Source organism: Crocodylus porosus, unplaced genomic scaffold (genome assembly GCF_001723895.1).
Source record: "Crocodylus porosus isolate Cpor-Errol unplaced genomic scaffold, CroPor_comp1, whole genome shotgun sequence".
Taxonomy (NCBI): domain Eukaryota; kingdom Metazoa; phylum Chordata; order Crocodylia; family Crocodylidae; genus Crocodylus; species Crocodylus porosus.
Window position 1 is genome coordinate 2,536,729 of NW_017728921.1, and position 15,805 is coordinate 2,552,533.

General features: G+C 49.6%; 1 protein-coding gene across 1 annotated transcript in view; it reads left to right on the top strand.

Moving 5' to 3' along the window:
- SETD1B (SET domain containing 1B) overlaps positions 1 to 15,805 on the top strand; it is a 56,995-nt gene that overhangs the window by 663 nt on the left and 40,527 nt on the right. The window contains exons 2-5 of the mRNA XM_019539374.1: positions 59 to 443; positions 822 to 1,092; positions 4,427 to 4,539; positions 8,029 to 9,204. Of these exons, the coding sequence (XP_019394919.1) occupies positions 59 to 443; positions 822 to 1,092; positions 4,427 to 4,539; positions 8,029 to 9,204 (1,945 nt within the window). The remainder of the gene's footprint in view (positions 1 to 58; positions 444 to 821; positions 1,093 to 4,426; positions 4,540 to 8,028; positions 9,205 to 15,805) is intronic.

Genomic DNA, 15,805 nt, shown 5'->3' on the forward strand with positions numbered 1-15,805 from the left:
GCCCCCCTCCCCCGCCCGCACCCCGGCGTGCGGCACCCCCGGGCCGGGCCGGGCTCAGCTCGCCGGGTTGTCACACCCGCCGGGAGGAGGGGGCGAGCCACGAGAGTTGCTGCCACCTGACACAACGTATTCAACTGTCAGCATCCCGGGCAGGAGCTGGGCTGCAGCTTCCCCTCCTGCCCAGTCCCAGCAGCATTGCAACCCGACACGTGTGTGTGTGTCTGCCTCCTCCCGGGAGATGTCCCAGCTTCCTTGTAGATGGGGGGGGGCTTTTTCATTATTGTTATTGGCTTCAATCCCAACCAGCATTTGTGCCTTTTTTGTTTTTATTCTGCTCCTCCCAGAACTCGGGAATCGCCCCAGTGGACTGTGTCCGAGATCCCAGGATAGGACGGATATGGACCAAAACCAAGGAGCTGGAGCTCTCTGTTCCCAAATTCAAGGTACCTGCCTGGCTTTTCCTGGGTGTTTGGGTTTCCTCGGGTATGGGGCTTGGCGCTGCCAGCCACTTAACGTGGCAGCCAGGTTCCCCCCCTTACCAACAGTCCTGCTCCAGGAAGGCAACCAGAAATCAGTGCCTGCCAGGGCCCAGGTGAGGGTTGGGGAGACAGCTTCATGCTTCTGGGGAGAGGTGTGTGCTTGTTGATCCAGGAGCTGAAAATGCCACTTTGCATGAGAAAGGAGCCATTTCCCAATGAATTACTGACAGGGTGGAGGCTAAATTTCTTCTGTGACATTGTTGGAAGACAGTTGCTCTCCCCCGTGCTGGGCGGCTTGGGTGTCCAGCGGGCCCCTGACCGCCTCCGCGTCTGCCTCTCCAGATCGACGAGTTCTACGTGGGGCCGGTGCCCCCCAAGCAGGTCACCTTCGCCAAGCTGAACGACAACATCCGAGAGAACTTCCTGACCGACATGTGCAAGAAATACGGGGAGGTGGAAGAGGTGGAGATCCTCTACAACCCCAAGAACAAGAAGCACCTGGGCATTGCCAAAGTGATCTTTGCCACTGTCAAGGGGGCGCGAGAAGCCGTCCAGCACCTGCACAACACCTCGGTCATGGGCAACATCATCCACGTGGAGCTGGACACCAAAGGTGAGAGGCCGCCTGGGGGGCTCCCCCCCCGCCAGCCCCAAAATGAGCGGGTCCCTGGGGCTGGAGGGCTTAAAAACGCTGCTCGGTGCCTGCTGCTCCCTCCCCCTCCTGTGTCTCGGCTGTTCCCTGGGCCAGTGGCAGTCACGTGGAGCCGAATGTGTTGTCTGTTGCTAGGAGACGGGCCTGTAATTTACAAAATGCTGCCATCCTGTCCATGTCACCCGCCCCCCTCCCCACCCCCCCCCGGGCACAGGGCTTGGCGAGCTCTGCCCTGGCCATCGCCCGTGCCCCTTGGGGTGCTCTTCCCAGCTGCCCTGCCAGTGAGCTGGGGAGGCTTGCACAGGGCTTCCAATATGGGTGCAAAGTTTCTTCCTTCCCTTGGAAGCTGCTGTGTCCCTTATAAAAGCACACCGAGCTGTGCCGGCCTGCAGCCTAGTCCCAGCTCCTGGCATTTCATTGATACCGAGCAGCAAACCCGAGGCTGGCAGGAAAATGTGTGGAGCATTTGACACTTGTACGTGAGTCCCTTTCCCCTTCTTAAAGGGCCAGTAGCACTCTTAATCCTCTGTGCGGCCCAGCCAGCAACATGCTGAATCGTCCGTGTAGCCCAGCCCAACCTTAGAAATGGACAGTGCAGCATCCAGTAAAGTCCTGAGAATATTTACAAGCTGCATATGATCGTGTGTGTGTGTGTGTGTGTTTTGTTTTAATTCTCCCCAAAGTGTTAGTAAAGGACCTTCCAAAATGGATTTGTTTTAGAACCTTATTCCATTGCCAGCGGACATTTCTAACATCGGAGCATGTTGCACTGGTTTTCTTAAGAGCCCCCAACCCTTTTTTGTGCACCGTGCAAAGTGAAACATCAAAAATACAAGGCACACATTTCAGTAATTGTTTAGCATGTTGTTTACATAGTACGTGGTATTTTCTGTAGTAGTTGGTGGGCAGAACGGAACGGTTTCTCATATCAGTCCCTAGTTCGTAAAAGAAGCAGCCACGGAAGTTTTAAAATTGTGTGTCATTGTCAAGTAAACCTTGACTGCTCAATGTGTATACTCGTGTGTTGGGACTTAGTATTTTAGCATCGTTTCATTTTTAAATCAAGGTATTTTTATTTTTCTCTCCTCACTTTGAAATTCAAAGTTGCCAACACATCTTGCAATAGGGCAGCAGCAATCTTACAATTATAATGACAAGTATTGAAAGGGATTCACGCAAGGCAAAATGTCAGTATTGGTGAGTGACTTTTTAAGCAAACTGATTGGAGGTTTTACTCCCTCCTTTGTTTTCAAGTCATAATTCAGGACTAAGTCGTGAGCAGGCTGTTGTTTAAGAAAGTTAACTTTGTGTTACAGAATGTGGTGGCCTCAGATGTGTCCATTACTTTGGGAAAGCAATGGCATGTCTGCATTTTTGTTTCTGTGCAACAAGCCATCCGTGTACCTCTAAATTTACCTTTTTCAAGGTTTCTGGCTACTTGATTTTATACTTTTTAAGAGAAGTAATAAGGGACATCAATGCGCTAACATCCAGCAAGAACATTAAAAATATAAAGCCAAAATACAGCATTAGCAGGTTAGAATATTTTTGGATATGCATCTTACTTCTCCATTTTTCCTCAATATTCAGCTCTTCAAGACCTGGTAATAGGATTTAAAAACAAATTAAAAATTAAAAATCAGTTTCCAAATTTTAGCAAAAGTAATAACAGCATAAAAAGGAGCGTGTATTTAATGATTTATTGTTTTTAATGCATCTGGCACAAGATTAGCTGCATAATTTTGACTCTGAGATGGAATCTCCCTATAGCCTAAAGCAACTTTTCTACCTTCGTTTTCTTCCACCTGGAAAATGGATATAGTAGTTAATTATCTAACTGCCTAGCTGTGATTGACAATCATTTGACACTTGTAAAGCTCTTTTGAAAAGAAGGTAGATAAGCACCAAATATTTATTTATGAAGTAGATAAAAAGAGTGAGTGAAGAAGCTTTTATAAAGATCCATTGCACTATTTAAAAATAATACTGATATTAAAAAAAATACTTTATAAACCACATTTGGATGGTAAGCATTATCATTTCATGATGATTCTGTACGTTGGCCACTCCAGGCCACATTTCTCCATGCAAGTTGTCATGGCTTGTTTGACTTCATCTGAGTTAGGACGAGTACACACATATGGGAAGCCGTATCATGAAATTAAACCGTGTTGCACCATGTGTTCAAGAGCATTGACTTTGGCTGGCTTTTTCCCCAAGTAGTGCAGGCTCACACAGACCAGTGCATTGAGATTGGGTGTTTGATCCTGCAGCGCTAACTCATGCCAAGTAGTCTCACGGGGGGGAAGCACTTGCAGACACACATGCTGCATGTGTGTGGGCTGCAGCCCACCCCCTGGGTTTATGCATTCCACTCTATATCATTTCTTTTTGCAATTGGATGTTGTTTCTTCATTAAAAGGACAGAGAGAAGAACCCCACAGAAGATTAATCTCCTGCAATGCTGACGTAGGCTGAACTTTCAGTTTAAATAATTTTTCTGACGGTTTAAAAGAATCCATGGTTGGTATATGCAGTCTCCAGGGTATCGCTAAGGGTCTGCTGCTTTTGAAGTCACTTGCAGGCTTCCATTGACTGGAAAGCGTGCAGAATCACATCCAGAGTAATCGTGCACCTCTGATATTAGGAAATCGTGTGCTAGCTAAAATTCAGCAGCCTAAAAATGAAAAGTTTTGTAGCACTGCCTGATCATTATTTAGCATGTTTGTTTGCATTAGGAAAGTGCTAAATATACTTGATTATGTTGCAAAAAAGGTGCATCGCTACCTTCTTGAATGAGAAGCAGTAAAATACGTGCATGGAAAAGACCGCTAAGTTGGCTGCAAATATTGGCAGGGTTCATTGTTGCACTGACTGAAACGAAGCTTTTATAAAAGTTACAGTTTTAAAATGTGTAAACAGTTTGGCACTGCTGAGAAGAGGGAAATTCCTGCTCCAGAGAAAGCATGAATAGAAACACAGCTGGCAAGTAGGATGAGAAGAGGGGAAAAAAAACCTGTTTAGAAACCTCCCTGTCCCCTGAGGGAGAGGAGAGTGTGTTACATCACTTGTCCAGCTGATTTCAAGGAACAGCGCTTGACTGATCTCACTGAGTGCAGACCTGGGCTTTTGCTGCAGAAAGCATGGCGTCGAAGGAGCTGGGGGGTGGGGGTGAGGGTCAGCGAGAGTGCTGGGCAGGGTGGGGAAGCCCTGGTGAAGAGCCTCCTATGTCGTATATGGTGTGTGTATTGTTTTGCTTTTTTCAAAAGTTTTCTCCCTATGGTTTTTTGTGCAGGTGAAACCCGCATGCGGTTCTATGGCTTGCTGGTGAGTGGTCTTTACACTCCTCAGACCCTTCCTGTAGGCAACGAACAGGATGCCTCGCCGACGGTGAATGAAAATCTGCAGGTATAGCGTGCTTCGATGCATTTGAATAGTACGTTGTAGAATCTGACAGACAGACAGGCCTTCACGGAGGGAGCGTCTCTTCTTGCATTGAAGTTGATTTTGTTCCCTCTCCGCAGAGGTGGTAGTCGTTCATATTTATATAGGTTTCAGTCGAGAGTGGGAGCGTGTTCCTCACAAGTGCTGTGTGCAGCATCGCTCTGGACAAGACCGTCTCCATCTTTGGGGCAGGGGTCTGTGCCCTGGTGGCAATGCGTGCACAGCCACTGGGCTGCAGTTCAGCTCACTCGGCTGGGGCTGTCCATAGAGGTAGCCCCACTGTTCTGGGACTGGTGGCAGGTTTGCAAGGACACATTTGGTCCCTTGCATGGGCGACTGGTGCCTTACAAGTCTTGGGGGGCGCTGGATCGCCAACTGGGGCAGGGGGGTCCCCCAGCGGCCAATCACCAAGCCAGCGGCAAAACTGGAAGTGCGCTTCCAGTTTCACAGTTGGCGCTTTCAGGGGGTGCACGGCCGATCTCTAGGGGTGCGTGTGCACCCGCGTGCACCCCCTATGCATCACCTGTGGTCCCTTGCCTGAAGAGCTACCTCCAGTGGGTGCATGTGTTTAGGTTTTGCTGGAAGGGTGTATATTTATTATTATTCTTTTTAAAGGTTAAAATGTCGTTCCTACCTGCTTCCTATCTTAGAAATATCAGGCACATTCAGCTTGGTTCTTCCCCAGGCTCTCTAGGGAACTGATGGTGTTTCTCTCATGCTCCAAAATGAAAAGATCATCGAGGTGTTGCAGCCTTAAAAATGATATCACTTCTCCATTAGTCATCAGAGTCAAACAGGTGTTAACAAAAACCAAAGCCAAAATTTCCCAACCTGGGATTCCTAATGCTAGGGTCCCCGTGTACCCTTCTGTGCTAGGTTGCCCGCTCCCGCATAGAGCCTGTTGAGATCTGAGAGACGGGAGGGTCAACTTGCCTTTGTTGGACTCACTTTCCGGGTTGGGGCCCAGCCATGATGAGTATACCGAGTTCCTGTGACTTGCCCACATTTATTTAGGCTCCTGGTTGTTGAGTTAGGAGCTGAACTTTAGGCATCCAGGTGTGAAAGATTTGCTAAAGGTCTTAAACCTGTTAACCATAAATCATTTCCCTTCTTAGCTGCTCTGATTTCCTTCCTTCAACTCTTCTCATGCCCCAGTTGCACTACTTCTGAGGTTGCCACAGAGATTTATGCAACAGGCAACATTTGATTACTGGCTGCAAGAGCCAAAATGGGGGGAGGGAGAAGAAACTATTTATTTCTTTCCCCATTCAAGTTCAGTACCCCAATATAAACCCTCCAAATCCATCACTCGGCCAAAACCAGTGAGGCCTTCTCTGTATCATAAGGAGGCCTAGTATTCTCTCCCCTCCAGCAAGTCCCCTTAAAACGTGGGAAGAAAGAGGTTGCACTTTTACGAGGACCTGGTCCTACAAAGGTGCCGAGTGCTTGCTCTTGGGCACCTTCTACTCCAGCTCACTTCAAAAGGAGCGATCAGCGTTCGGCATTTCGCAGGGGCTGCTGCTTGCCACCTTTCACTGCGACTACTGGGCACAGTTCACAGTGAAACACCTGATGCTTATGGCTAGCAGTGAGCTTTGGGACACAGTCGCAGCCCAGTTGTGGTCAAAAGGTTCTCATCCACGTGTTGGGTTACTGGAATTTAATGAATATATTACTGGGGATTCATTGATTCCTTGACTGATTTATTCTTTTAAATTTTTTTTCCACCCATGGGAGTTTACCCACCAAACGATAGCTTTCTGGTAAAGCTATTGGGAAATTATTCATTAGATACCTTTTATTCGGTTTTTATTTTTTATTTTTTTTATTTTTATTTTTTTGCCATGAAACCCGCTAATACGCTGTACATATTACAGTACGGTGGCTTGAAATGCCTTAATTTCCTTCCTGTCCCCTGTTACAGTTCCCTCAGCCTCCTGAAAGCCCCCTTCTTTGCTTGGGGTAGACCCAAAACCTGTTGAAGTTGGTGAAAAGACTCCCGTTGAGTTTGGCGTGGTGGGTTTTGGACCTGGTTTGCAGGTGTCACTAGAGGAGCAGTCCCAGACAGCAGCAGCCTAAGGCAAAGGGGATTGATACACAAGTGGGATTGTAGGAGCAGACACGACCTAGGCTGGCCTTTAAACCGTGTGAGGACACAGGTGGGAGATCTTTAAAGAGGAAAATGTACCAACTCCCTGATCTGTTTGGCTTGTAATAGTCAAACTGTGCTGTGCACCGGCAATAAGCAAGCCAGCCTGATGGGAGGTGTGTGCGAGTGTCAGACAGGTGGGAGCCTCAGGGAAAGCCTGGCCCTGCTGCTGAGTTTGTAAAACCACTGGCATGCAAAATGTATGGAAACTATCAGCAGGTAATTCAAGGGTCCCATTTAGAAACTAATACTTGACAGGGGAGTAGCCAGACTACCATCTCAATAACTTCTCTTGCCTGGCTGGTCCTTTGTTTGTCTTGCTGTGATCTTCAAACCCAGCCCAGCACTCGCTACCTTGAGTGGGATTGGGCTCGTGCCTGCTGTCTGGCCTATCCACCTTCCTGAAAATTGCTTGGAGGTCTGGTGTTTGGCACAACACCAAGATGACAGAACCATTGGAGAGATCCCCCGCCCATTCGATTGGCTTCAGATTTGAATTGGACGCTTCCTATAACCCTCCAGGTGTGCCTTTGAAGTAAATCTCGTTGAGGCAGGTGACTTGGCTGTTCTGCTATATCCGTGGATTTGTTTTTCAAGCTCCCTGATGCATTAGTGTTTGCGGGGTTTCTTTTTCTTTGTGAAAAACACCAGGGTTTTTAGGAGTTCAGACCCAAGCTCTTTCCATGTGGTAGAGAAACGTACCCCCTTTCTCTCCTGCTGGAGCTTCGCAAGCAGTGGACGGGGAGATCCTGCTCCTGCGGTCACCCCAACAAGAAGCCCTGTGGACTTCAGCCGCTCCCAGCCTTGCAGATAGGCCGGCTTTTTGGTCTGATTGCAGCCCCCGGCCCAGTGCGTGCATGCCTTTGGCTTGGCTTTGTTTACAAGTCAACTGGTTGACCCAAGTCTCTTCTAGCTTCAGAAAAAGTTCTTGGCCTCTTGTTTCAGGGGCACTTGTCTTTATTGACATATTTATTTATTCCCTAGTTAATCCTAAAATAGCCAAACTGTTGGTGGCCAATTTGTATGTACTTACCTGAAGCATTTTCTGTGCACACATTTGTATTTATCTGATGCTCTGGACCTTTAACAAAAGAATAAATAGCATTTGCCCATTCTTTTTTCCTACAGATAGTTTCCTTGTGTTTTTTCCCCAAGTAACTACCTCTAGACTCTTTCTTAGAGATGCTAGCACTGCTGCTGCTGTTAAAATCAACAGGTAGTTTGGTTGGGCCACCTCTCTGGAAATCAGACAAAAACGGTTTTTAAAATTGCATTATATAGATTTTTTTTTCTTTTTTTTATAGCTGACGGAGTCTCTAAAACGCCTGAAAGACAGTAACCTTTCTTCTGCGGGATCATCCGTTACCCCAAACAGTAGCACCCCATTTTCCCATGACACAGCCTATTCCAGCTGTCGGCAAGACACCCCCAATTCATACAGCCAATATACCCCACAGTCCCAAGGCACCCCCCTCACCCCGCGACTGGGGACGCCGTTTTCCCAAGACTCGACCTATTCCAGTCGTCAGACGACACCGGTGTACCATTACGGACAGGACTCTGGGTATAAACCCAGGAGACACGACACAAAATTTACAGATGCCTACAACAGACGGCAAGGACATCACTATGTCCATAACTCGGCAGGCGTTTACAGGGGGTCAGAGCATCAGTTTAACACGTACAAATCTCATCAGCAAGAGCCAGTACAATATTCTCACACTCCTTCCTTGAGCCATTCTGGCTCTTCGAGTTACAAATCCGCCTTCTCTCCGTACCAAGCGCCAGCTGTGTTTCCTCAGTCGGAGGATCAGCAATTTCCCCAGACTTCCAGAGATGCCGAGTACCGAAGGCCTGCGCCGCCTCCGGCTGAGACGGCGGCAGAAGGTAGCGCCGCTACCAATCTAGATTTTGTCCCTGTGAAAGAAAAACAGGAGGAGCCCCCGCCCCTGCCAGAATCGAACTGTGTTACTGAACAAAGTACGGCGTCCTTCTCTCAGACTCCAGAAAGGAGCGAGACGCCCGGCACCCCAACCATGGAGTCTGAAATGCAGCATAACAGTTTAGACTCCAGGATCGAGATGCTCTTGAAGGAGCAGAGAACAAAGTTACCTTTCCTCAACGAGCACGACTCAGACACCGAGATCCGCATGGAAGGCAGTCCCATCTCGTCGTCCTCCTCCCAGCTCTCCCCCATCCCCATGTATAGTTCTAACTCCCAGCCCAGTTACAGAGGTCAGACGCCGTCCTCGCGCCCCTCCAGCACTGGCTTGGAGGATATTAGTCCCACACCATTACCAGACTCCGATGATGACGAGCCAATCCTTGGGGCACCAGCCCTGGGCCCGAATTCAAGAGGAACATCAGAGGCCAGTATGACTCCTATTGATCAGCTGAATAGGACGTCCAAACCTGAGACCTCCGAAACCAAGGAAATGGTGCCTGGTGACCGGACTCCAACATCAGAAAAAATGGATGAGGTAAGTGAGACGGACTACGAAAGTTGAACGTGCATTGGGGTAAAGAGAATAGGGGCAGGCTCCCGTGTGCGTAGGTTGTGGTCTTTAGAGCCTTGCACGGGGGGAGCGTTGCATTAAAGCCTGGCATGACTCGGGCTGCCGGTAACGGGGTAGAGGAGACACGACTTGACGGCGCCGGTTGACAAGTGTTTGTGTTTCAAGAACAGCCCCTGCACTGGGCTGTTGCAGTAGAGAGCTCCAGGATTGAACAGGCTTAAGGGATTCAACTCCCCACTTGCCCTTAGGGTGACCCCCCACAGATTGAGTGGGATATTGCATTGCTACTGCTCGCCTTGTGCTTGGCCTGTGAAGCAACAGCTTTTTGGGATGCCAGAGCTGTCCATCTCCTCACCAGCTCTGTTGTCCCTTTTGAAATCCTTCTCTCTTGGTCCAGTGGCTGTCAGAGCATTTGTACCACCGGGTTTGAACAGGAGGCAGTTGCCAGGTTGCCCTATGCTCTCTCCCTAAGCCACTGAACAGTGCAGAGGTGCTGACCCACTGGGCATGGCTTTGAATGGCAGGCAGAGCTTTCTGCCTCTAACGGGGCGTTTGGGGGTGAAGGACATCAGGAGCTTAACTGTGTGGAATGGTGCCAGACAAGCTGCTTTGCAGTACGTGTTTCTTTGCTAGTTCAGTGACAATAAACGGGAGTAATTTACTACAACAGACATTTGGGCCCCAGGAAAAAATATCAGTTATAGTCAAAGGATAGCCATTCAGGAGGGCCGGACCCCATGATTTTTTCTTATAACAGCAACTTGAGCAGGTGACAGTGGTGTATCATTTGAGTGCAGGGAAGAAAGCTATTCAGAGGCCTGGCTCGTTTTCTAGATTGTGTTCCTTTATTAGATAGCACCAGTGTAAAAGATCGAATGCAATTTTTTCTGCATTCATTTTTGAATGCAATTAAATTGAATTTAAGATCCATGCCATGTATTTCTTATTTGGCTGAAAATATTGCCATGAACTAGTAAACAGTTGCCCTACATTTCCACCCCAGAGGTAGCTGCATTTTGGGAGACTGCACAGCTGTTTCTGCACAGCTCTACTTTGCAAACTGTTGTGGACTCTTTGGACGAAAGACACTATAATAATAATGCAAGGCATGTCGAAATGTTAACAGGCTGGGAGAAATGTCTCCCTCCTGGCTTCTGGTTGTTTGTTTTACACTTGGAAATGATGCCAGCTATTTTGTGTGTGTTGTAAGTACACTTCCAAACCTCTCTGAACTTGGAGCTGCAGGGCTAGCCTTAGCAGCGGTTCAGCTGTTGCTGTTGGGGCTCCATGCCTCGCGCAAGCTGCGCCGGGTTTCCCCCTCCTCCTCCCCCCTGCAAAACGCCCATGGCAGTGTGACTGGAAAGGAAGCAACTGGTACTACGCCTTTCCCCAATATGGTTTGGAAAACAGGTTTCTGAACCATCACACTGGCCCTTGCACATTGTGAGAGGGATGCTCTAGTATCTTGAAAACCCGGAACGATTTGCAGCAGGCAATTCTGTATGATCGCTTGAGCACGAGGGGCTTGAGTCTACTCTCCTGCCTTTTCTTGCTTTTTTTCTTCAACTGCTGAGTGTTTCAGCCACTATTTAAGAAAAACAAGTGAATGCCAACCAGGCATGTTGGGACTTTCTAACATCCCTTACCAGCCTCGGAAAAGCTTGCTGACCCGTTACACTGGCCGCCCATAGTATGGGGCAAGACTCTGCCTAGGCTGTAGCCTGCATTCAATCTTTGTCTCTTCTCGTTGAAATGCAGGTATCAGTTTATCTCTACAGGCTTTTTGTCCCAAGAAGAGCAGTTTCTAGGAGCCTGGTTTAAAAGTCAAAAAGATGGTGATGGCGTCTAGCCCCTGCAGACCTACATTCCTGCTGCCGTTTCCTAACCCACACAGCAAGCTTTTCTTTGCAGATCTGGTTGTTTCGAGTACCGTGTTCTTCAAGTATCGTCCTTAGCTCCTCCCGGGCATTCGGAAACCCATGCGCACCCTCCACTGCTTGGTTTGGATGCACAAGAACAGCTCCCTTTCCTTTCCCCCCCTTCCCATTGTTTTTCGCATTAGGAATGGTAGATCTTGGCTTCCCTCTCTCTTGCTGGAGGAGAGGAGTTGAATAGTGCCTCCACCGTGGGTTGAAATTTGAGCTGCAGCTTTCCAGGCGAGCTAGAAAGGAGTGTTGAGCCTTACGCTGTCTAAAGGGCTGGGAAAGCTGAAACTTGGGCTTCAGCCCATTGTGCCGTATCACTGCTCGGCTCCAATCCTTCAAAGAGCCCTTCAGCCAAGCAGAGGGAAGCTGGCACCTCGTATGCGGTCAGCGTGAAGGGGGAGCGGGGAAGAGCAGAGCAGCAGTCCTGTACCGGGGACGGAGGCAGGGCCTGTAGTTCTCGTTTTTATGCATGGTAAAAAGGCAAGAAGTAGCAGATACATGGGACCTTTGTTTCCTTCATAATCCACTTTTTAAGCTTTGGAACGTGGCCTGATCCGCAGGCTGAGAGCACTCTCCTTAGCAGGTGGCACACTGGCCGTGAAATCTCAGTACTCGTGAAGATTACAAAAAAAAAGAGTACTAAGGAAGCCTTTATATGAGGTGGCGGCAGCAGCAGGAGGTTTTCCAGGGACCGCTCCATCAGAGTGGAAGGAAGTTTTACTTGCGACTGCCGTGGGGTTTGGCCCTCCATCCAAGTCCCGTCTACGAGTAGCAAGACTTGTCCTGTAGCTAGAAGCACTGTGCGCTCCACATCCAGGCAAAGGGGCTCAGGCTTGCAGTGACTGAGGTTATAATGAAGAAAGCGAGACGTGACTCCCATTAATGACTACTTCCATTTACCAGGCAACACCCCTGAGTTTAATTCCAGCTGTGGTCTGTCCCTCCCAGAGCTGGCCAGACTCGGCTGAGCGTAGCGCCACGCACCTATCTGCGCACACATTTCTGGTTAAGTGATTATGGTTCGCAGACAGTCTCATTTAAGACCAGCCAGAGGAAGGGAGCTAGGAAGGAAAGCCTGGAGCAGAGATGAAATGTGGGTAGAGAGAAAAAAGGGAGGAATCCTACACACACGAATCCCAAGCAGAGTTTGGGGAGTATCGGCATTGTCCTGGCCAAGGGAATAGAAACCAGGGTGTAAAGCCGGTTAGCTGCAGTGCTGGCTCAGGAAGATTGTGAAGCCGACACCAACCCGACTCTTCCTGTCTTTCTTGTAAACCGGGAGGTGGTGGCTGCAATCAGCAGTGTTACTTGTTCTTTCCAGCTGCGGGGTTTTGGAAGCGCAAGAGTTAAGCGTGCAACGTCCCAGCTGAGCCAGGGCGTGTTTTTGCTCGGCCTGTTACAGGAAGAGGCCCCGTGCGTGTGCTCGGGAGGGCGGGAAGATTAGAACAAGCCGTTTCCATGTTTTGACAGTGCCTTTCATGTCCCCATGCGTGGAGACACTGGGTTTTTATTCCGGTAACAACGGTGTCATCTGGTTAGACCTTCCCCAGTGCAAAATATCTCGGTGTCCTTGTGATTTGGATAAACCCTGAGACACCGTAACCTTGCGCGCTTTATAAATACGTGTGCTAGTCATGAGAAGAGGGCTCCTCTGCAATAATAATGAGGCAGCATAACTGCTCGGTGCTGCTGCCGTGCTCACCGTGACTTGAACAAATGGTTTGTGAGAGAAATGGAAACGGTACCAGATGCAGCAGACCTGTTGACACCTAGAAAGTGCTGCTGGAACCGGCTCCCCTTTCAGACCACTTTGGTTTCCATGCGGCGCCTGGTTTTTTCTTTGTCAGTCGATGCCAGGGTGCCTCCTCACAGGCCTGTGTCAGCTCTCTGTGACAAATCACATTTGCATAACAGCGTGGTCTTTTCCAAGCGATTTGAAGATGCTTTCTACATCTGAAGTTGCAGATCAGCATGAATTAAAAGCGCCAGACTCATTCCAGTACTGCTGTGCCATGGAAGTCCCTGAAGATTTGCCCTTTGCGTTCGGATGCAGTCGAGATTTGTTTCTGCCTGGCCATGCCGAGAGTTGGAAGAGGCAAATGTGGAAATACTAGACAGGGCAACTCGCTTTCACCCCCTTAACATCCCCCTGCAGGTTTAACTGGTCTGACAGTCTTCTTCCTCACCGCCTCCTGTTCAGGAGCTGCTGGACTCCCGTTCCCAAACCCGAATGGCAAGTGGATTCCTGATTTGAATCCTGCCATTGACAGGAGTGATTGTTCAAGGGAGGAAAAGCAATGCCAGCTCTGCTTCTAATACAGGAGCTACCCAGCCAGCAATGGGACGGCCCTGAACTGCCTAAGACGTCCTCTTTTCATGGCCCGTGCTGCACAGTCCAGCCGGTCGCTCTGGGTTTTAATGCTGCTGACCCAGGTGGAAGAGCCTCTCTCCTCAAGCGAGGTGCCCATACCAGGCTGGGTAGGATCTGCCTTGTTATATGTCAAGTGTAGTGGGATCCTTTTAAAGACATACAGTCACAGCCAGTGAGGGCTGGAACGGACCCCAGGAGGTCACATCTAGCCCAACTCCCCCTGCTCTAAGCAGGACCAGCCCCAACTACATCGTCCCAGCCAGGGTTTTGTCTACCCGGGTCTTCAAAATCTCTGAGGATGGAGAGTCCACCACCTCTCTGGGTTGCCGGATCCAGTGTTTTACTGCCCTCCTAGTGAGAAAATATCTTCCTAATATCTAACCTAACATCCCTTATTGCAACTTGAGATGGTTGCTCCTAGTTGTGTCGGGAGAACATGCTGCTGTATAAGTGCGTACAGGCCACCCTCCTATTCAGGTTTGTTGAGGCTGGGCTGTATGTTTTTACTGAAGAGCACAAGGTATTTATTCAAGGCAAAAAATCCCGACAACGTAAATGCACATTTAAGCCGTAAGAGCTAGTAGGTTCAAAGCCGTAGTTTCCACAGTAACAGTAGCACAGCCCCCAGGCCCCTTGTGTGCACAAGTAGGTGTTATATAGGTATGTAACATATATGCACACCTGGGATCCAGGTTATAATAAGAGTGGGTATTGTCACTCGCAGAGGGGGTAGTTGAATGGATTTGCTTTAATTGTGGCAACCAAAAAAAAAGGCCTTGAGAGTTGTGACTTACTGCCCAGTCTCATAAGCACATTGTGTGATTCAAATACAACCAACTTTTCCCGAGTTCTCAGGCTTTAGGCTGTGCCAGTTGGAGCTGGAGACTGAAGAATATGTGCGTGCAACCGTGAATTTCCATACAAGCGACCAGCCGGTGCCCCCGGAGCAGAGGCTGGGACGGCTGCTCGGTTGTATGTGCAACTTCAACCGTTCGTGCCCCGCTCGTGGCAGTTAGCAAGAGCGTGCACGTGTTCCTTCCGCTCTGGCCGCACGCGCATCTTCTCCCCTCGAAGAAAACTCCTCGTGGTGCGGGGGCCTGCAGGGCTGCAGCCCTGGAGCTCGAGGTTGCTCAGAAGAAGGCAGATGCAGAAACCCATCCCAGGCTCCCTGCAGCACAGCGGGACATTGGCCTTTTGCAAGTCCTCCAGTGCCCGCTGGATTGCAGAATGCAATCCTGCGCTGCCAAAGGGTCGTGCAAAATCTCTCCACGCTCCTTCGGGCAAGCGCGGCAGCCTGCGCGGGTTGCGCGGCAGCCTGCGCGGGTTACGCGGCGCCTGCGGATGGGCTGGGAGAGCGGTCCTGTTGCAGGCACTGGTGCCCGTGCTCTTCCTCCGGAGCAGCATCGCAGGCCCAGATGTTGCAGGTGTCCGAGCCCCCCGGCTCTGTGAATGTGGGGCCCCTGAGCCTGGCTTCCTCGTGGGATCCCGAGGGGATAATGGTGACTTGCAGGTGCCTTTCCTCCGGACGCCTCCCCACACTGCTTTTCATGGAGGTCCAGCGCAGACCGTCACCCTCTGTGTCCGGCCAGCATCCTCTTGACTGACTGAAATGCCGGAAAATAAGCCATTGCTCTTCTGTTACTGCTGCTGAGCTACATGCCAGCGAGCAGGGTCCTGTTCCTCGTAGTCTCGGGTTTGCTCGCTGAACTCCCTGAGCCTTGCTGGAAGCAAAGGAGTCGTCTCATTATCACCACAGCTGTATTGTGCTCGTAGGATTTTCCTTACCTGTGATGCACACGAGCGAGGACCCAGCTTCGTTCTCAGTCCCCGCTGCATTGGTGGGACTGGTAGTTAACGACGATGCTTTCCTAACGAGTGGAGCCCATTTGGGAGGGGGCTGGAGGGAGATAACAAAGCGGGAGCCTTACTTTGGAGGCACACATGATTCCCCAGCTCTCCTCCTGGAGGATATCGTTAGGCTTGTGCACGCATACATAAAAACGTGTTTTAATTGAAGGTGCACAGCTCCATGGTTTTACATGGAGCCCTGTCAGCAAAGGAAAGGAGCGAAGAAGCTCATCTCTTGTTGGTGACAAAAGCAGAACTGGCAAATGCTTTTGAGTGTCGCTGAAAAATAGAAAGCACGCTGTGGTTGAGAGGCTCAATGCCTCTTTCACTCTCTGGTATCACGCTAGGACTTTGAGGCTTTGAAAGTTTGCATATCTAATAGAAGTGACATTACCATACCCCTTTATAAATCACTGTTGCC